The 22922-nt window shown below is 40.3% G+C and overlaps 1 protein-coding gene across 4 annotated transcripts in view; it reads right to left on the bottom strand.

Annotated features, from left to right (window-relative positions):
• Positions 1-2360: 2360 nt before the first annotated feature.
• SCLT1 (sodium channel and clathrin linker 1) overlaps positions 2361-22922 on the bottom strand; it is a 52206-nt gene continuing 31644 nt past the window's right edge. For all 4 annotated transcript variants that reach the window (XM_068112463.2, XM_068112461.2, XM_068112464.2 and 1 more), the window contains 10 exons: positions 22789-22859; positions 22534-22624; positions 21877-21968; positions 19733-19910; positions 18622-18720; positions 14750-14821; positions 13474-13548; positions 5331-5479; positions 3766-3958; positions 2361-3568 (listed from right to left, as the gene is read on the bottom strand). In XM_068112463.2, the coding sequence (XP_067968564.2) occupies positions 3413-3568; positions 3766-3958; positions 5331-5479; positions 13474-13548; positions 14750-14821; positions 18622-18720; positions 19733-19910; positions 21877-21968; positions 22534-22624; positions 22789-22859 (1176 nt within the window). In that variant the 3' untranslated portion in view covers positions 2361-3412. The remainder of the gene's footprint in view (positions 3569-3765; positions 3959-5330; positions 5480-13473; positions 13549-14749; positions 14822-18621; positions 18721-19732; positions 19911-21876; positions 21969-22533; positions 22625-22788; positions 22860-22922) is intronic.

Raw genomic sequence — 22922 nt, forward strand, 5'->3', positions numbered from 1 at the left:
GAACCGGAAAATATAATAAATTACTGATGGTTTCAGAGTTATGACGTTTTTAAGCATGAACCTTTAAAACCGAGCTCCTCCCTCATTTTTGATCCAATCGAGGGGAAACTTCACAGATCTGTTCAGCATGTCAGTCTACTAAAATGGCATTTTGGAATTTGCGATAGGGCACATGGTTTGGCAGATATCGTTAATTAAACGAAAAAAAATAAAAAATGGATATCTCTTGAATCGCCAGTACCTTAGACCGTGAGTTGGTAATTATATAATTCACACAGTGCAATACGTGCAGGCTGCTCCACGGAGCGAACTTGCGGGCTTCTCAACGAGGCAAGGCGTGACACACATGTGTCTCAGCATACCTCAGATCAAGTTTGAAAACCAGCATCAACCGTGCATAAATTTGCATATTCGATCATTTTTGACAAAGTTATGGCACTTTGAACTTTGGTAGGGGACATGTATTGCAGTGCAATACTCAGAATGCTTGTTTACCAAGTTTTTTGTGGGGAGATCGCCCAGTGGTTTCAGCATTCGAGCAAGCACTCCATTCAAAACCCTTAAGGAACGGCTGGCTTGGCCAGCGCTAGCTAGCTGCTTGGTAAAGGAGCACAACCCGGGCTTCCTCACTTTCAGTTTCGTGTTACACAGCAGGAGAGTTTCAAAAGATCACTACGAAAAATGCCACGGTAGTGGCAGGAAGGGTCATGTTATTAACCCAACCCTTGTGGCGTATATAGAGTACAGTAAATCTTCGCTCAGTTCTGGAAGTAAAACTTACCTCATGGATGTCGGGATTCCTCCAAATTTCTTTATTTTGTGTTAAACAGCATTTGCGACTGTTTAAAAAGCTAATCATACGTGTTTGTGGTTTATAATATTTTTACCTCTGCTCGAAGCCGTTGGGCCGTTGCTCCCACAAAAACGCCATGATAAGCTATTTATAAACGTTGATTCAACATTTGTTCAGAGGAAAAACACCTTGGGGAGGTGGGATATTATTGGTATCAATATTGTTTTGTAATAACATTAATATTATGCTATTATCGTTCGTTTTGTTATTAGAATCGGCCTGGGAAAAACGCCACAATAAAGCTAACTTAATATGGCTATACACCTCAACACGCAACCTCATTGATGGCAATGGCGGGGAAACCCCGCTCGGGGGAGAAAACCCCCTTGGGCAGAGGGGCAAATTAATGTGCTGCAACCTTCATTGTGTAACCCTTGGTCATCCTGTCAAGTTTGGTTGAGATTGGATGAGTAACGACAATGTATTGGGGTCAAAAATTCATCAGACAGACAGACGCCAAATTGCGTATTTTAGTATGATGATTTTGTACATATTTGATGGAGCGGCCATTTTTTTTTCCCTGCATACATATTGAGCACAACCACACTCAATAAAATCAAAAATCGGAAGTTTGCAAAAAGCTACTGATCATCCATCATACAGCGAGCTGGTTAAGCTCAGATGACCAAGATTTACAGAACTTCCATTACAAGGCAAATGTTGGTTAGGTTAACATACCTATGCCTTCCAGAATCATATCCAAAAATGCTTTCTTACTGCAATTAATGATAACTAGGGCATGCCCGTACGTGGGTGCCCGTTCCTTGCCAAAAAAAAAAAAAAACGCTACCCGTACGCTCTACCCCGCCCGTACGCCCGTACGCCCGTAAACAAAAAAAACAACGCTCTTCGCTTCCGCCCTTCGCTCTGACTGAATTGGGAGAAATAATGCGCATAAGAAATCGAGAAATTATTATTTTCTCCGGAAGAAATCGAATTACGAACCGTAATGGCGCACGCGCTCGGCTCGGCTCGCTCTCACATCGGCCACGCCTACGCAACAACGCGTTCTGTGATTGGCTGCCGGAAGTGCAGTCTTCACTGTCCGGAAGGTCGCAAATCGCAGTTACGATGAATCGCAAATTAGTTTTAATTAGTTTTAAAACATAGTTTAACGGCAACATAGTTTTCCAACGTGAAATAAATGAATACGCTCTCAAATGTGCCGTCCGAGGCAGAGTCTGTTCGCCACGTTCGGCACACGTGATAGCTCGCTGCTCTCTGATTGGTTGAATCGTTTTTTGGACATAGCTCGGTAACTACTTCTCCGATTAATATGAAACCTTGAAAAGGCACATCCTCGGGTCCCCAGCAATATACCTGGCAAGTTTCAAGTATATCGGACCCGTGGTTGTCGAGAAACAGCGGTCACAGACATACAGACATACAAACATACAAACATACAAACATACAAACATACACACAGAGATTACTGGAATTATAGATAGATTATATAACTAGCCATGAGAAGGTAAGTTGTGCAACATATTGACACAGAGGAAAATCGTTTTCAAAGATAGTGGAAAACATTTAATATCTGTTACCCCAAATACCCATTCCAAGTGAAGTAAAAACAAATATGACCAGCAGAAGACACCTGCATAAAAAAGAGGACTCTGGCCTATACCACGAACAGAGGACTCTGGCCTATGCATATACTATCTCCGAGGGCCTTTCACTTAATCACCGCAGGCAGGTTGGTGGTCTTTCCGTCTTCTACCGACCCCTCTCCGGCCTTGCTCCCCCAGCTCTCTCTGGGCTCTGTCCCCCAAATATTCCTGCAGGTCACACAAGATCTGCCAGCAACCCTCTTATGGTTAAACTGCCAAAATCAAGACTCTCTGCTCACCTTCACGCCTTCATTCCTCTTTTCTCCCGCCTCTGGAACAAACTCCCTCACTCTCTTCAATCCCACTCCTCCCTCCAGGTCTTTAAAACGGCTGTTCACCACCATCTCTTATCTTCCCCAATCCAAAACCTTGATCTTTTCTACCCCCGCTAATTTCACCCCAAATCCACTTTTTTGAGGTGACTTTTGACTTCTTTCCTGGAAGTCCTTGGTGTCCTTGTGTTTTATACCTCTCCTGCCTCCCCCCAGGCCCTCTCCCTCCCACACATCTCCCGATGTCCCTGCCCTCAAATGTTGTGTTTGTGTGCTTCCTCCCCTTCTCTCCCCATCTTGTCGACCGCTCCCCTTTTTATATACTTTGTTTGCTTGTTTGTTCGATTTGTTTGTTTGATAAATGTTAGCTCTTTCACGAGCCTCGACTCTGTATACAAAAAAAACAAAAACAAAACAGCAACAACACAGAATAATTAGAGAACCGATCAATGTTGCAGGAACTGATGAAACTGATCAATGTAGCAGAAATGAAAGATGGTACAAGTGGGAAAAAAGTCAAAAACTTAATTATTTTACAATGGAGTGTTTGAGATCAAGAGGGGGGAGAATGGCAGCAAAACGCAAGAAGATGAGGACAAAGCCTGTGGATGTTACTTAAAAAGAAAGCAAGTGTTTTGACGAATTGAGTTCAGAATGGATCGCTGTGTCTGGAATAGTCATCGTGATGTCCGGATTTGTGATTCTACTCGCCGTCTGGCTGTCCGTGCCAAACACAGCTCTTCAAGAAGCTTTTGGCATTCCTGTTCCTTCTTTTCCAACTTTGTCTTGAGGTCCTGCTCTGCAAGCTCGTGCTCACGGGCCTCCTGTGACACCTAGAAGAGAATCTCTTTTATTTTTGTAAAACAAATTCCAAAAATGAGTGAGGAGGGGGAGAGGACATTTTTGTTCTCTTGGGTCCCTCTTAATACGTATGTCTTCTGGGAATGGGAGGGAATGGGAGAACAGCAAAATAATGGAAATAAAGGAGGATCAGATCATATGGTTTTGATCCGAGTATCACCCACTCTACCTTGTAACGTGCTTGGCTCTGGGATCGAACCGCTGCCCGTTTGAGTTCAACAACTTCCCGACTCAGCTGATGTATCTTGGCTTGCATGTCTAGGCCCTTCTGCCCCAGCTGTTCACAGGTGGCTCTCGCCTCTGCTTGTCCGGCATGTGCCTCCTCACTTGCCTCTTTCAAAGAATACATCTCAGCCTGCAGTCTGCGTGACATACGTGGGGATGGGAGATGAGGGACATAATACTGGGCGAGAGTTCCTCCAGTTCATCACTCATCATTACCATATTGAAGGATCAGGGTCCATCTGCACAGAGACTTTTACTGCTGTAGGACATTTGTTTGTGTATGTTGGCACATGCATCAAAATCACAAGTTCTCCAACTCAAAGCAGACCGCAGGTTGACAAAATATTTGAGAAGTACGCACATTTGCCTGCCTCAGTTATCCAACTTTGGTTTGCATCTCGGTTCAGCTATCAAATGGCATCCTGGTGTTTCACAGGCAGGACGAGACATCAATGTGTGAGCAGTGCCTCCGATGGACGAGAAACCAAGTGTCCCTTTTGACAGCATAAGTTGGTGGATGTTAAAGATCCTTTACGAAAAGCAAGCGAGCTATCGATTGCACCCTGAACAAATGACAAATTCCTGCTCTAACCTACAGGGGGCACTGCATCAGTGATGCAGCCACAATCCCACAAAATGTTACCCACAGCCATGTGTTCTTGTCACCTAACCAATTTATGCACCTAATGTTGTCACAACTCGTCCATGTCAGAACTTGTCCATAACTTTTTGAGATATCCTGCTATATATCGTTTTTGGCCCCATCTCTCAATGGTGAAGAATCACTTAAATTCTTCTATCTAGATCCAGATATTCACCAAAATTGAATCGATTCTTCCTCGTCACACACACAACCTCTCCACCAAGTTTTGTCGAAATCCGTACACAACTTTTTGCGATATCCCTCTACATATCATTTTTGGTCTTATCTCCCAATGTTGAAGAATTAGTTAAAAATTAAATAATTCTCGTATCCGAATCCATATTCAGATCTTCACCAAAAACGAATCGATTAGTCCTTGTCACACTCACAATATGTCCACCAAGTTTCGTCCAAATCTGTCCACAACTTTTTGAGATGTCCTGCTACATATCATTTTTGGCCCCATCTCCCAATAGTGAAGAATCACTTTAAAAATGCTACTAGCCGGATCCGAATCCGGATCTTCACTAAAATCGAATCATTTCGTCCATGTCGCATACACAACGTCTCTGCGAAATGTCATCTAAATCCGTCCACAACTTTTTGAGATATCTTGTTCATAGACAGCCAGACAAACAAATGAAAAAAATCACACATAGAGCGACACTTGGCAAAAGAGAACAAAGTAGAATGCCACTCAGTAGAGCATCCTTTTGACCTCACAAATAATTGGTGGTTGAATTTGGGGACCTGATGTGCAACATCGTCTTCAAATTTTAAGTTAATCGGATGAAAATTGACAATTTCAGCCACTCTTGTGGGCAAGGTGAGTCAGCAACACCAATGATGATCCAACATTCCCTCACTCGTCATGCTGCTGCTTGAGACGGTCCCTCTCAGTGTTACCCAGTGTGACTGCCTCATCCCGTTCACGCTCTGCCTTCAGTAGCCTGGCGAGTTTCCCCTTGGCTCTATTTGCTTCATGCTCTTTCCACCTCGCCATCTCTTGGTGCAACTGTGGACAACAACAAAATGCATCTGATTAGCTTGAAAAGGTTACATCACAAAGCTAAGTAGGAGATTAAAAAAAAAAATTAACGATCAAAGCGCCCCAGAACACACTATGGAGGTGCGGATGACTTGCGCAGTTGTTTTATCTTGGTCTAATACACCGTCCCAAAGGGTGCTAACCTATACTATACAATCACGGGGCTGTGGTGGTGAGAAAATCTTGTTCTGAGCCAAATTTCATTTTAATGTTTTCTTTCATTTAATTTATTTATTTATTTATATTAACTAGCGTGACAGCGCGCTCCGCGCGCTTCACCACACGTCGTTTCAGAGGGGTAGGCATCTTTGACCATTTCGGTGTCTTTTGGGTCTTCATGGTGTTTTGGGTCTTCAAGGCCATTTGGGTCTTCAGGGTCTTTTGGATCCTCTGGGCCCTTAAGGGTATTTTGGGCCTTTGAGGTGTTTTGGGTCTTCAGGGTTTTTTGGGTCTTCAGGGGCTTTTGGGTCTTAAGGGTCTTTTGGTATTTAAGGGTCTTTGGGGTCTATTTGGTCTTCAGGGTCTTTTTGGTCTTCGGGGTGTTTTGGGTCTTCGGGGTGTTTTGGGTCTTCGGAGTGTTTTGGGTCTTCGGGTATTCAGGGTCTTTTTGAGTCTCAGGGCCTTGAAGGGTATTTTGGGTCTTTGGGGGTCATCAGGGTATTTTGGGTCTTCCGGGGTCTTGGTGGTCTGAAGGGTCTTGGGGGAATTGAAGGGTCGTCAAAGGTCTGAGGAGTCTCAGCAGTCTTAAAGCAATTAAGAGGGTAGTAATTTTATTTGAAGAAGAAGAAGACGTTTTCGTCGCATATAAACATACATAGCGACATACATAACCATATACGTTTGCTCTATTATCTATCTATAATGCCAGTAATCTCTGTGTGTGTGTGTGTCTGTCTGTGTGTTTGTCTGTGACCGCTGTTTCTCGACAACCACGGGTCCGATATACTTGAAACTTGCCAGGTATATTGCTGGGGACCCGAGGATGTGCCTTTTCAAGGTTTGAAATTAATCGGACAAGTACCTACCGAGATATGTCCAAAAAACGCTTCAACCAATCAGAGAGCAGCGAGCTATCACGTGTGCCGAACGTGGCGGACACACTCTGCCTCGGATGGCACATTTGAGAGCGTTTTCATTTATTTCACGTTTGCAAACTATGTTGGCGTTAAACTATGTTTTACAACTAATAAAAACGAATTTGCGATTCATTCGCTTTCCTGCGCGTTTGTGTACGCGATGGCGATTTCTTTACCAAACTCCGGAAGCCGTTCGCTTTGGACCGAACCATTGCATGTAAATAGAGGGGGGGGGATTGTCACCACTCGCAAGCCGTTCGCTTTGGACCAAACCATTTCATGTAAATAGAGGGGGGGGATTGTCACTGTACTCGCAAGCCGTTCGCCGTTCGCTTTGGCGTTGCGAATGGACCAAACCATTTCATGTAAATAGAGGGGGGGGGGGATATAATTTTAGATAGATATATAGTACGGGCATATATATAGTACGGGCATGCCCTAGTAATAATAATATTAATATTAGATTTAATTTAGATTAATTTAGAAAAAAAAGATAATTTTTCATTTTAATGCCTTCTGTGAACATTCCCAATGAGAGCATCTGAGAAACTGGTGATCTACCGAGACGGAAACCATTTTGATTTTTCCTCCGTACTGGGTCCACCTGATTCTATTCAAGATCATCCTATTATAAAGTTTAGCAGCCACTGGTGTTTAGCTGATCTTTTGATCGTTTTCAGGTGGACTCAAATCACCTTTTTTCGGAATTGGAATAATGGTGCTTTTTGACCATAATCGGTGGTTGCTAATAAATCACAATCACCTGATATCTCAAAAATCACCATAATAATAAATCACCGATCACCTGCTAATAAAACTTTATTGCATACCTGAAGTAGCTGACTGTCCAAAGCACTACTTTTCCAAACTTCAGCAGGGATGTTATTTGATAAAGTTTCAGTGGTTTTTCTCAGTTCGAGTGTAAAAAGACCAGTTTCGATTGCTAAGGTTTTGTCAACTATTGTTTGCACCTATTGGTGATCATGTACTTTGTCCAAGTAAATTTGAGAAGTGTTCCTTTCACTTTCGCATTCATTCCTTATCGTTTTCACCCTCGAGTAGTCCAACCGTAGTAGGCTTTCTACCCTCATCCCCTCCCAACGCCTTTTCCATTTACTTTACTGGCATGAATTAGTTTGACATTTGTTTCCAAAATGGACCCAAGCTGTTCAAGGCTCAGCACAAAAAGCACAAATAAATCTCAACAGAGCATTTAAAGGATAAGAAAATGACATTTTGATGTATTGGCCAATAATTCCATTTGGTCTGTTTGAACTCTATACTGTGAGAAATGGCAGGTGTATGAAAATACAAAAGCGATATCGCATAATATTACACTTACAAGCGGTGTGGCGGGGGGCGAGGGGGTGTGGCGGGGGGGAGAGGGGGTGGGGAGGGGGGAAGGGGGTGGCGGGCAGATACATAATTAAGGCCTCAAGACCACCTGGAAAATTGCATAGGTTATGCATAAGGACCAGTGGATAGGAATATGTTGTTCTGTGGTTGGGAGACAGACTTTAACCTGTAGTACCTAGAGTGGTTAAGGTGGGAGTAATTATGTTCTCCCATGTTGGAAACTAGGTAAGGCAGGTGAATGAGAATGGCCTTGGATTGTGTTGAGCAACTGGGCTAGCGCCAACAGCCATTCTGGGACTCAGGACTTCTCAGGAAGTCATTCGGGCAGGAAGAGCCAGGAGTGACCACCAACCACAAGCCAGGTGCTGAAGTATTGCAGCGATTAGTGAGGGGAGGGGGCGTTCTGCTTGGAGCCCCACCTCCAGAAAAAAGCCCACAGAGGACAGCAAGGGACATCGACAATATCAATATCTTTCTCCATACATGCCCATGTCCCACACGTCTCGTGTCTGGCACACTCTGCTCCCTGCTGGATCCCACTCTCAAACAAGCCCCGTCTTTGCATCGTACCGTTCCCCAGCTGGCTGGTGTCCATCAATATTCCATCTTACTTAACTGGTTATTTCTTCATGTGAATAGTGATGAACATGGTACCCTAGAAAACTAGGAGAAATGTAATCACTTAATGTTTGTGTTTTGGGTGATTGTCTTGCATGTGTGGATTCGTACTGTTTTTATTTGTCACATGCAGGTCTCTTATTAGTCCCCTACCGGTGTACACCGGAGGGGACTTTCGGTTTGCACGCTGTCCGTCCGTCAGTCCGTCAGTCAGTCCGTCAGTCAGTCCGTCACGCAAAGAACAGTTTTCCGGACTTTTTTTCTAAACGCTTAATGCTAATGATTTCAAACTTGGTACATGGTTTCCTCATGATAAGTTACAGATCAAGTTCGAACTTCACGACGTTTCGATCATTTTTGACAAAGTTATGGCACTTTGAACTTTGGGAATTCTGATAATTCTGATGATCCTTAACTCAGTGCCATTTTAAGTTTTAATTTCCTTTAAAAAAGATTTTCTCTGCAACAATAGGACAGATCGAGATCAAATTTTCACCATAGAGAGGACTCCGTCTGTAGAATATTTTAATCGTAATTATGACGTCACAGGTCACGTGTTTCGGCCGCCATATTGTTTTTTGTGAAAACACGAAAACCCCTTTTTCTCTGCAACGGCTGAACAGATCGAGGCCAAACTTTGCAGGCAGAATCACATACCCGTGACGAAAAAAAAAAGTCAACGAGTATGACGTCATGCGTCACATGGTTTCAGAGTTATGACGTTTTTAAGCATGAACCTTTAAAACCTAGCTCCTCCCTCATTTTTGATCCAATCGAAGGGAAACTTCACAGATCTGTTCAGCATGTCAGTCTACTAAAATGCCCTTTTGGAATTTACGATAGGGCACGTGGTTTGGCAGATATCGTTAAACGCAAATATTAAAAAAAAAAAACATATCTCTTGAATCGCAAGTACCTCAGACCGTGAGTTGGTAATTATATAATTCACACAGTGCAATACGTGCAGGCTGCTCCACGGAGCGACCTTGCGGGCTTATCAACGAGGCGAGGCGTGATACACATGTGTTTCAGCATACCTCAGATCAAGTTTGAAAACCAGCATCAACCATGCATAAATTTGCATATTCGATCATTTTTGACAAAGTTATGGCACTTTGAACTTTGGTAGGGGACATGTATTGCAGCGCAATACTCAGAATGCTTGTTCATTCTATAAATTATGTATTGCCTTCAGCAGTCGATCTGCACATTGTGTTATTCCCACCATTCCAACACATCAAGTTTGGTTTGCTTCGTAAAACGCCTTGGGGGTCAACTTGACTGCAAACCAGATTGATAACTGACAGGATTTATGAGGCACATCCTCACCACTCGGATGTACATTGGGGTAAACAAATTAATTAATGTACAAATTAGTGGAGAATGTATAAATTGGTGAACAATATATAATTTAGTGGAGAATGTATAAATTTGTGAACAATATATAATTTAGTGGAGAATGTATAAATTTGTGACCAATATATAATTTAGTGGAGAATGTATAAATTGGTGAACAATATATAATTTAGTGGAGAATGTATAAATTGGTGAACAATATATAATTTAGTGGAGAATATATAAATTTGTGAACAATATATAATTTAGTGGAGAATGTATAAATTGGTGAACAATATATAATTTAGTGAACAAAGTATAAATTGGTGAACAATATATAATTTAGTGAACAAAGTATAAATTGGTGAACTATGTATAATTTAGTGGAGAATGTATAAATTGGTGAACAATATATAATTTAGTGGAAAATGTATAAATTGGTGAACAATATATAATTTAGTGGAGAATGTATAAATTGGTGAACAATATATAATTTAGTGGAGAATATATAAATTGGTGAACAACATATAATTTAGTGGAGAATGTATAAATTGGTGAACAATATATAATTTAGTGAACAAAGTATAAATTGGTGAACAACATTTAATTTAGTGGAGAATATATAAATTGTTGAACAATATATAATTTAGTGGAGAATATATAAATTGGTCAACAATATATAATTTAGTGGAGAATGTATAAATTGGTGAACAATATATAATTTTGTGAACAAAGTATAAATTGGTGAACAATATATAATTTCGTGAACAATATATAATTTGTTGCACAAAGTATAAATTGGTGAACAATGTATAATTTAGTGAACAAAGTATAAATTGGTGAACAATATTTAATATAGTGGAGAATATATAAATTGTTGAACAATATATAATTTAGTGGAGAATATATAAATTGGTGCACAATATATAATTTAGTGGAGAATGTATAAATTGGTGAACAATATATTATTTAGTGGAGAATATATAAATTGTTGAATATATAATTTCGTGGAGAATATATAAATTGGTGAACAATATATAATTTAGTGGAGAATATATAAATTGTTGAACAATATATCGTTTAGTGAACAATGTATAAATTGGTGAACAATATATAATTTAGTGGAGAATATATAAATTGGTGAACAATATATAATTTAGTGGAGAATGTAGAAATGGTGAACAATATATAATTTTGTGAACAAAGTATAAATTGGTGAACAATATATAATTTAGTGGAGAATATATAAATTGGTGAACAATATATAATTTAGTGAACAAAGTATAAATTGGTGAACAATATATAATTTAGTGGAGAATATATAAATTGGTGAACAATAGACAGACTTGGCATTTAATATGGAATTTTTTTTTTCTTGACGGGTTTCCTTTCTGAACTCAGAATATCAATCTGGTGAGTTTTTTTTATGCTTCGGTGATTTCTTTGTTAAAAGAACCATGTCACTGTCTGTCGCAACAAGAAGTCAATAACAGGATTATATCACAGGTGGCGTGACAAAATGTACGGACAGGCACATTTGACAATTGGCTTCACAATCGGGTATACAAGGGTTGTTGCGTTCTGTATTAGTGGAAAACAACTGCTGCACGTCGACAAAAGTTATTGCCGCTTCCTCTGGAGATGGTCCGTCAACTCGACAATGCTGTTTGTCATGGAGTGGTGGCTTTACGAAATTCCGGCATGAAACAGCGTGCTATTGCTCGGCAGTATGGCATCACTCAAGGTCAGGTGTCAAAGTTCCCGAAACGAAATGCTCAGAGGGGTGTCCCTACTCCAATACCGAGGCCAGGACATCCCTGCAGAACCACAAGGAAGGATGATCGCCAGCTGCACCGGTTAGTCCGCAATGGCCGTACCAAGTCAGCTAATCGGCTTAGGGCCGAGTGGCAGCAACTGACAAATGTGCCTGTATCCAGAAGGCTCGTCAACAAACGACTGGTTCAAGCAGGCTATCGTGCCAGGCGTCCCATGAGAAAGCCTCGCCTGACAAGACAACACCGCCAGCGCCGATTGCAGTGGGCCAGAGAGCACCGTCAATGGCAGCCAGGACACTGGAATCACGTCATCTTCAGTGACGAGTCTTGATTTCTGGTCTATCGTCAAGATGGCCATGTCCGAGTGCGCAGACAAGTGCATGAAGCCTAAAACGAAGATTGTATAGTGCCAAGAGCCCAAGCTGAAGGTGGTGGGGTGACCGTTTGGGCTGCTTTTCATGCAGGGGGCAAAACTGACCTGGTTGTTCTGAATGGAAACCTGAACCAGTTCAAGTACAGGGTCATTCTGGAAGAAACATTGCTTCCATTTGCTCGTGTAGCCTTTCGAGGAATCTTTGTCTTCCAAGATGACAATGCATGGCCTCATCGTGCTCGCATGATCCAACACTTTCTTGCTGACCGTGGTGTCGAGCATATGGAGTGGCCTGCCATGTCCCCGGATATGGATCCGATAGAGAACTTGTGGGCAGAATTAACACGTCAAATCGACAACTTGGACCAGCAGCCGACCTCTGTGCGTGAATTGTAGCAGGCTATTGTCACTGCATGGCAAGCGTTTCCTGTCCAAACCTTGGCAAATCTCGTGAACAGCATGCCTCGACGTGTACGTGCTCTCCTGAATGCTTGTGGGGGTTACACGAGGTACGGAACTGTAATTTTACTGTCCGTAATCCCAGTTGTAATTTAACTTTTGTTTTTGTTAAAAAAAAATTTGGGCTAATGTGCAAAATAAAGAGATACTTTGGGAAAACGTACAGAAGTTTAATACAGTACTGTCCGTTAATTGAGTTCAATATCAGTTTACATCACTTTCAAGGATCAATTTATTTGCTTTGAAATGTCAAATGTGGTTTTTGTTTCTTTTAAAGGTCACATTAACAAAATCTAGAATAATTTCAACATAAGTCCAATGAACTTTTGGTTCTAAATCAACTTGAAAAGTAAGTTCACCCCCACAAAAAAAATATTCCATATTAAATGCCAAGTCTGTATAATTTAGTGGAGAATGTATAAATTGTTGAACAATATATAATTTAGTGAAGAATGTATAAATTGGTGAACAATATATAATTTAGTGGAGAATATATAAATTGGTGAACAATATATAATTTAGTGAACAAAGTATAAATTGTTGAACAAAATATAATTTAGTGGAGAATATATAAATTGGTGAACAATATATCATTTAGTGAACAAAGTATAAATTGTTGAACAATATATAATTTAGTGAACAATGTATAAATTGGTGAACAATGTATAATTTAGTGGAGAATGTATAAATTGTTGAACAATATATAATTTAGTGGAGAATATATAAATTGGTGAACAATGTATAATTTAGTGAACAAAGTATAAATTGGTGAACAATATATAATTTAGTGAACAAAGTATAAATTGGTGAACAATATATAATTTAGTGAACAAAGTATAAATTTGTGAACAATATATAATTTAGTGAACAAAGTATAAATTGGTGAACAATATATAATTTAGTGGAGAATATATAAATTGGTGACCATTCAATGTTTTCCCTCATGCTATCGTTGATAAGTGGAGTTACCTTGGAACATTCCTCGTCGGTAGCTCGCTTTTCAACCCGCAATCGCTCAAGCTGGGAGTTGTGCTGGTTCCTTTCCTGTCATACATGTTGATAATACGGTTACTCCACCTACTAACTGCCATTCAAACCTTTAGCAAATATGTTAAAGTAACTTGAAACACAGTAGGTTTTCATTTTTTGAACCAAAATATGGCATAAAGTACATAAACAGTGTAAAGTACATAAACATAATGTAACATGCACAAGAAGTGAAGGCAGCTGTGTGTTTGTGTCAATAACTGCCACTGTTTGTATCTGTACTGTGGACCCTTTTCACAGGGGTCTTGCATATGTGCGAGACAGACCATTGGATACAAGTTGCAGATCCGCCCCATCAGCCCTGTACACCAATTCTCCGTCCCATCGTTTTTCTGATTATAACTAGCCCTTCATTACTCATCTCCTACCCCAAAGCCCCTTTTCATCCCCACTTAGCTGCTCGATACAAGCTCCCTCAACACGGAGCCTGTGGAACCAATTGCTTCTACAAGACAACTCAGTCCACAACTTTATAAGGAGAGGTGTGCAGGAATCTTCAGGTAAGCCCGGGAGTCTTGAGTACAAAGACAGAGTTCAAGACCAGAGTAGCACTCCGTTAAATCCAGGGGTAGAAGTGCGCAGTGTAGGTGTGAGGCATCACTGGCCCATTCCTTCATCACGCCTCATCACCAGTGTGTTCATGCACTCCGATCTACTTATATACAGGCCTGGCATAGACCACGAGCACCACAAAGTACATGTGCTGGAAGTCTCATCGCCAATCAGCTTAGGTCTCACCATTTCATTCTCTCAAACCTACAGTCCCTTTCCCAATCTCGTTTCTGTTGTCAATTGTTCCATGCTCTTCACCCTCTGATGTAAACCAGGCTTGCAGCTGTAGGTATATAAAGATTTCTGGTGTGAGAGAGTGTGCAGATGTGCGTTTTGAAAGGGCACATCAGGAATTGCAACCTCGTGTGTGAAAATATTCATGTTTTATGTATTTATTATTGCTTTCGTGATAATATTTATTATTATTTAAATTATGTACGAATTAGCACGTGGAGACACTTCTTTCCAAATGGAAATGGAAAAGCTCCCGCACACAGTAGCATCAGCCAATCTCTACTCACCTGTTTTGGGGCACAAGTCCACTGTAACAAGACTTTGAACCCTTGTTCACGCAATGCTGCAAAAAATGTTGTTCTTATGAAATTAAATAAAAAATACATCGAAAGACAATGTTTGCTCATCTCACCAGTTTCACTTCTGATAACACTTTATCGAGATGATGTAATTTTTCATCAAATTCAGACCTCACTCGTTCTACCTGCATCCACACGGACACAAGTACACGCAAACTTAATTTTGAAACTTGACAATTACAGCACTATACAATGTCATCGTGCTCAAAAGTCAGGTTCACTATGTTTTTTCGTTCAAAATGTCCGTGTCCTACCATTCCCCATAGCACTAATTTGATACTTTCATTGGATTCCTTGTCCCTGAAAATATAGGTTTAGTATATTTTAAAAAGTTTTTAGGGTAATTAGAGACAGAAATAGAACAAAATATGTATTTTACAGTGGCCATTTTGAAAATCCAAAATGGCCGCCATACAGGTATTCTCCAAATGTAAACATTGATTTTTAGTTTCCTTATGCTATAACCTTTCCAAAAATGTATAGGTTTGCTAATCTACCATGATTTTGAACGAAATATAATTTATTGACATAGTGAACCTGACTAAAAGTGCAAGTTTTGATAGAAGCTCATCACATAAATTAAATCACAATGATGAACGATTTTTACCCAAATTACTTCCAAATAGATCACATAGTTTTGCTCCCATAGTAAAATAAATAAATTCTGAAGGTTTGACTTTTGTTGTTGCAATTATCAGAATCGACAAGGCAACAAAAAGCAAGTAAGATATGCAGACAGATGCTCTGTGTGCAGTACTTCCACCTGTTCAAGTTAAACATTCCAGGTCATGGATCCGTGATGGCGATCATGTTGAAAAAGAAAATACCCGAAACTTTCGATACGGAATGACTGTTATTGGCAACCTCCCCTCAAGCCCTCTCCCTCCCACATATCTCTCGATGTCCCTGCTCTCAAATGTTGTGTTTGTGTCCTTCCCCCTCTCTCCCCATCTTGTCTACCGCTCCCCTTATTTTGTGTTTTATGTGTCGGTTTGACTTTTTGTGTGATTAATGTTAGCTCTTTCATGAGCCTAGAACTTGTATACAAAAAAAACAAAAAAAACTGACAATTTGTATTACACAAAACCACTTTAATGAAGTAGTGACATTTTTGATATTCGCTTTTATCTTGACAACTAAAATCCATGTCACGTGCACTTTAAAAGAACAAATAAGTACTGTACGTTTACTCAGGTCTTAATTGCTCCATATTCTATATAATCGTGAAAATCAAGCACTAGAGGTTGTAACAAATAGCAGAGTACCTGCCCTATGGGCGATCTTCTTCCAAGCATGCAACATGTTCTTCTGACACACCTCTATTTGGGCGGTGTATCGACAACAGACCTCTGCCTCGATCACTCCCGAAAATAAATAATAACCCAGGTACATGAAGCAAAAGCATGCCGACTATTTATTTGCATATATAATACCGTGGTTATATAGCTTGGATAATTCCAATTGCACTGGCACATAGGCTGACACCAGAGGCCTGAAGTCTAAGGCTTGAACATACTTGTGCCTTCACAAGGGCTATGATGCCTATTGGCTCTGACCTTTTGATAATTGATGATCCTTATGTCACTTACGTCATTTTACACTAAATGAAACACTGAGGGCATGACAATTGTGTATATGACACTTCCAAAGATGTTTCAAGCCTTATAAAATGGCAGACGAATGATTTCTTTTTCCAGGTTACAATTGTGGATGATGTCAGACCAGCTGTCGAACCAATCGGTATAGAGTGGACAAATAAACACTCGCTCCATTATACATAGATGATGCATTTCCGAGGAGACAGCCAGACCACTCGATTGTACAAAACTGTTATGCATGTCTGGTTGTGCTGTTCCGGCTGCAAGTGTGGTTTAGTTCCGAGTTTTGTGAAATACCATAATATGCCCTTGTGACTCAATCAGGATTGCGGGAGATCTCGTGAGAGCACACAATGAAGCAATGGTCTGACAATAAAGCAGTTATCTTACACAAACACAAAATCCTTAACAAAATGCAAAATGCAATAATTGCCAATAACCGGATTTAAACAAATGCAGCATTTTATTAATATAACTCTTTTTGCTTTTCTGTGCAGCAATTTTAATTAGCATTCAATTCCAACACAAATCCTAAACAATATGATAAAGACATAATGGCATGTCTAATAGATGGACAAGTAAGCAGGGAATTGTAGGCGTATTTTACCATTCCTGCAACACCAGAAAAATGAAAAAAGGAAATGAACAAGTTTTGTGCAAATGAGATAAGTTTACGTTTCCCAGATGTTTAGATTCCTTTGGCATCAATAGTCCTCTGCCAGAATGAAGCACGAACTATTAAACAAAATTTGGTCATACATTACTCAACAACCAACTACATCGCTGATCTGTTCGGTTCATATTGGTAAAGCTTAATCAAGTCGATTTATGAGTGCAAATTTAAATTACAGGCTTCTTCGCTGCGATAAATATGACGAGGCTAAAATTATGCAGCGGCATATTAAATTACTTTTAACATGATGAATGAGGGACACTTCAAGATTACATGTTTGGAGGCAGCAGATGGAAGTCTTGAAAGTAGAATGCCACCATTGGTGCAGACCAAATGTCCATCGTCCTGCCACAGCGATCACAGGTCATGCAGCGTTGACAAAACGACGAGCCACAAATACAACACAAATGCTTTCACATGTGGGTTAAAGCTGTCTGCATGAAAATTTTTGGGTACAAATCGATCCCAGAAAAAAAAAAAAACACTTTTCAAGGATCAATGCTAATGTTTGCAAGATTTAATAAATACCTAACCTCATCTCCAGTTAGAGTACCGTATTTTTCGTCATGCAAGTCGATGTGGAGTACAAGACAAAGCAAAATCACCGATGGTAGTTGGCAAAACTGCTAGTCAAAACAAAAAGGGTGTTAATTCCTCCTGACTCTCACAAAGCATCGCTAGCTACTGTACTTCCTGGGTCATGAAACTTTAGATACCATGGCTCAAACCATAGATACGTTGATTCTGAGTACAAGTCGAGGCATGAACTTCCGGGGGAAAAAAATAGACTTGTACGCCAAAAAATACAGTATGCAATTACTGTGCAAAATGTATAAACACACAGAGACCAAAAACATCTTATCCTCCTTGGTTCAATATGACAACCCTAGGACTGCAGAGGGCAATTCCATTAAGCGTGGGTTGTAGGCCAAGTTACAAATCAATACCAGATAAAAGCTGTCGTTTATAAAATAAATTAATTTAGTTTACGATTAACCGATTCTAAAATGGTTCACCAATTGATCGTCGTATTAAAAGCCTTTTAATCTATTCATACTGTAGACATATGGGATCTCTGTGGTGGAGCGTCACTTGCATGATCAATGTCCTCCCTCAACAACTTAAAAAAAAAAAAAAAAAAAAAAAAAAAAAAAATGTAGTGTTAAAATACAATGCTGTGACATCAAGTATATGGAAATTTTACAAAGTTGCAATCATATGGACTTAAGAAGAAACTACGTACTTCGGCGAATTTTGGGGACGAATCCAAATTAATCCGGCAATTTTCAGATTTTACCGTCATGGCATTTTCACTGCCATTCATTTTGGTTAATAAAATGGCCACAGTGTGTCAGCATACAAAATAGGAAATTCATTTGCCTCGACTCCTCACAATCAATAACAATGGACGTATCACTTAGGGTACAGGAATAAATTGTCATGACAAGTCTGATGATAAAAGAAAACTGTTTACCATGAGTTTTTTTTAGGCCGCGATTTTGGAAAAAAAAAAAAAAAACAAGTAGGTGGACTTTCGCAGGTATACTAAAATCCACCACCTACCACCTTCTCATAACATGCCATGATTACGGGGTCCACAAAAAGGGAACCCATTTTTCAAAAATAAATAAATAAATCCTTCTTAAACACTTACTTCAAGCCGAGTTCGTTTCACCGTCTCATCGATAAGTTGAGCCATTGCTTCTTTCAAACTCTCGACCTCAGCCTCTCGTTGCCTCTCTCGTAACAAGGCCTAATATGTGTGCAAGCACAAACAGATATCACCACATCGTTGGACATTTTGCAGCAAACTGCTTGCACTGGAAATTAATAGTGAAATGTGCTGTTGTTTATAGTACAAGGACAAGCTTGCAATTCCCTTAAACCATCCCGAGACTTGTGATTAGTCCTATTCCTATTCACTCGCTATCTTTTGCATCCTCATACTCGCAGGTATTTTTCTTGTGATTGATCCTATTCCTATTCACTCGCTATCTTTTGCATCCTCATACTCGCAGGTATTTTTTATGCCTCCGTAGGCAAAGGCCGGACGCATTGTGATTTTGGGTTGTCAATCAGTCTGTCATCGGTTATTTGTTTGCACGATAACTTGTGAACCACTGCAGGGATTTCAACCAAACTTCGGACAACTATAGATTGTAATGCAAAGATATACCAATTCGAATCTGCGTTCAACAGGTCATGGGTCAAAGCTCAAGGCCCCTTAGAAAATCATTTTGCAGAATCAGAGGGGAAAATAAATAAACGAAACACAAAACAAGCAAAACAGTTGGGAATATTGAGGTTAAAAAAAATTTTTTTTAAAGAAGGAAACTGGGAGATGTAAATAAGCAATGGTTGGATGATGCAGAGGGTCACAGGTGCAAGAAGATCGTGTATTTTAATTAGCCTTGCATTAGCCTTTACACTTTACAGTCCCTTACATTCCCGAAAGGATGAGAGAGGAAATTGTAATCCGTCTGCGTTGCAGTCAGTGTGCAAGTCTACAATCTACATGCAGATATTTTCTAATGCAGATCGTTCGTTCTCAGATCTACTCCAATCTATATACCCCCAGCAAGACTCGGCATTGCTAAATTCTTTCTTTGACGACGTGTATATATTCCCTTTTGAAGCACGAGATGTTTTTAGTTTTATTACAGCAACTAGTAATTATGAAAGAAAAACCATTATCATTCCTAATTAAAGAGGCCATGAGCAAATTATATTTGAAGGGGAAATAAAGTAAAATAAATAAGGCACACCTCATCTCTTTGCAGCAATGTTTGATCCAAGAGGATGAGAGCATCCTGAAGTTTTCCTGCCACTTCATCCTGTTGACTTTCGAGGGATTTTGCACGGCTTTGAAAATCCTTAATGAGCGTTTTAGACTTGGCATGCTCTCCATTCGCCCATAATAGTTCAGCTTCCGTGTGGTTTAACCTAGAAGAACAAGGAGATCCCTCCATAACATGAAGGAAGCAGAGCAGAAACAAAATCCCTCTTCTCAAAACACCAATATGCAAGCAGTGAAAGGTTAATCATTAGTATACCAAACCATAGCCATGTTGTGTTTCACAGTTGGATACCAAATTTTTCACATTTTAACTCCACGCATGCATCGGTGGAATGCATTATAAGCTTTGAGCAAGGTCCCGTGAAACTCGTCTTTAGCAGCCTCCTCTTCCTCGTGGACAAGGTGCTGCACCAGATGGATCGCACAAAATTTGGCAATGTAATGACAATCGGGAAAAACTTGAGAAACTTAATGACTTTCAGAGGAATTGAAACTCCTTTCAGTTGCTGAATTATATATCGAGGTAAAGGAGGATTCGTTGTGTTTACCACAATGGCCTGATTGCATTCATGTAGCTTTCATCCACCTTGCCATGAGCAATCCTATTCCTGATCTCCATCAATGATCTCTCTGACTCTCGAGAAAATCCCCTCGATCTATTTGCTGATGACTCCACCCTGTGCCAGTGTGCCATGCCATCACTCATCCTTCAGACAGGTAGGCTGCAGCCTCTACCCTTTCTCCAGACCGTGGGGAAAAAAATTCACAAACTGGTCAAACACTTGAAATTTGCATTTCAATCCTGGCAAATCTCACACTCTCACCATCTCCCTCTGAAAGGACCGTCTGGCAAACATTTCTATCTACTTTCTTAACAATCCTCTTGAGGAAGTTGAGTCATTCAAACTCCTGGGTCTCACCATCAGCCGTGATTCTTGATTGAGCAAACCACATTTCAAAGTTGGCTTGCAAAGCCAGCTGCCAGCACAACATCCTCCGATATACAAAGTCCTTCCTTGGCACACCTGAACTCCTATCCACCTACAAGACCTTCTCCTGCAGCTTGATGGAGTATTGCTCTCCTCTCTGGGCTGGCCCCCCTTCATCACATCTTGCTCAGCTTGACCAAGGCCTCCGTGGAAACATGAACCTCCATGGATTAGTGGAATCTCCTACGATTATGCTGAGCCTATGGATCTACCACTTCGCCATCGCAGATAGGTCGGTGGTCTCTGCCTTCTACTGCCTTCTTTCTGTTCTTGCACCCTTTTGCTTTGCCTCCACCCCCAACCTATATCCAGGATCACTGCTCACCTTCACTCATTCATTCATTTTCTCCTTCCCCCCCCACCCACCCACCTGTCAAACCAACTTCCACATCCTCTTCAATCTCACCCTTTGACCGTCGTTAACCATTATCTTTTCCACCCTCGTTAACCTCCTCCCACTCAAATCCCTCCTCCTTCCAGTTTTCCCTTCTGTATCCATCTTGTCCACCTTATGGATCCTCTCCTGCCCCCTCATTCCTCCCCACACCTGTTGTTTGTCCAAGTCTACCTTTATTATGGCCTTCAACTCTGCTGTTTGACCTTCTCTCATCTTCTTCTTCTCCTCCAACTCCTCATCCTCCTCCTCTTCCTCTTCCCTTTATAAGGGGTGAGGACCAATGGCACCAAGCTCCTGCCCTGCCTTGACCATGATACTCCACCACTCCCCTCTGTCCTCAGCCAACTCTCTCCACTCTCCAACCACCCACACCTGACTGATATCCCTCCTCACACAATCCTCCCATCTCAACCGTGGTCCACCTCTTTCCCTCTGACCTTGTTCCCTAAAATTTATCTGCTCCCTTTGCCATTCTCTCTTCTCCCATCCGCACCACGTATCCAGCCCATCTCAGCCGGCATTTCACGAATCTCCCCGTCAAGCTCATCTACACACCAATCTCCTCCCTCAGGCTCTCCACTGTTCCAAATCTAGAATCCGCGGCATGTTTTTCCACACCAGTCGATCTGTAATAAGATGTTGTTTTCATGAGATGAGACAATCCATAACAGTTGGCATCCACGTACATGAAACAAAACTGGATAAAGCAATGTTAATAGTTGTTACCTTCCTTGGAGTTCAGCAAGTGAAGATTTTAACAACTGCACCCTCTCCTCTGTGTCAGCTTCATTCTTCTGTGCCAAATTCAGATCTTTCATCTATATCACACAGGTAAAGAAGAAGAAGAAGAAGAAGTGAAAATAGCTTTATTTTAACACACTGTAAAGACAACTGCTGCCAGAACATTATACATTCTGGTGAATACAGGGTGTTCATAAAGTCCTTGTGCAACTTTTAACTTTTATAAATTTTGATGTACACATAATAGAAACAAACTATAAATGGTGCGTTAAAGCATAATTCAAAAAGTCTTGATTCAAAATGATTCAAAATTCATAATTATTCAAATTATGAATTAATTTTTATTATTCAATTATTATTTTAATTTATTATTCAATTTTTTTTTTTTTTTTAATATCAAATTAATTTTATTATCCAATTATTTTATTCATAATTATTCAAATTATGAATTCAAAATTATTCAATTATTCAAAATTCAAAAAGTCATAATTCAAACTCTACAGTTCAAATTTTAGGCTTCAACATAATCGCCATCTTTCGTAATATATCGTTCAATAAAATTTTTCAACTTGTTGCTGCTGAGTAATGTCGTGAATTGCAATAAACATACAAACAAAATTGTTCACCATGTATGTTACTCACAGCCGTCTGCAATCTGTCCCTCAAACGGCCAGATTCTTTTTCTATGGCTGCTGCTCGTGTCTGTCTGTCTTCCTGATCCTGCCAAGCCTGTCTGTCTATCAAACAACACAAGTGTTCAATAGTCAAACTGTACACGCTTACCTTCTTTCACTCTGAGAATACTAAAAGTTTACAAACAACTGGAGGGTAAAACGGGCAGCAAAAATGAATTATTTATTTTTATTCCTATCGAGTGAAACAGAAATGAATGGGCACCGGAGCTGCTCATGAAGATTCTCCATTTCCACGACTTGTTCACCCAGCATACGAGTCAACTCTCGATTGGTCTGCCCAGGAATTTGGGACATGCACAGGAACAAGAGTGAGAGAGAGAGCAAAAGAAGTCAACC

This window comes from Myxine glutinosa, chromosome 4, assembly GCF_964187855.1.
Source record: "Myxine glutinosa chromosome 4, kmMyxGlut1.1, whole genome shotgun sequence".
NCBI lineage: Eukaryota > Metazoa > Chordata > Myxini > Myxiniformes > Myxinidae > Myxine > Myxine glutinosa.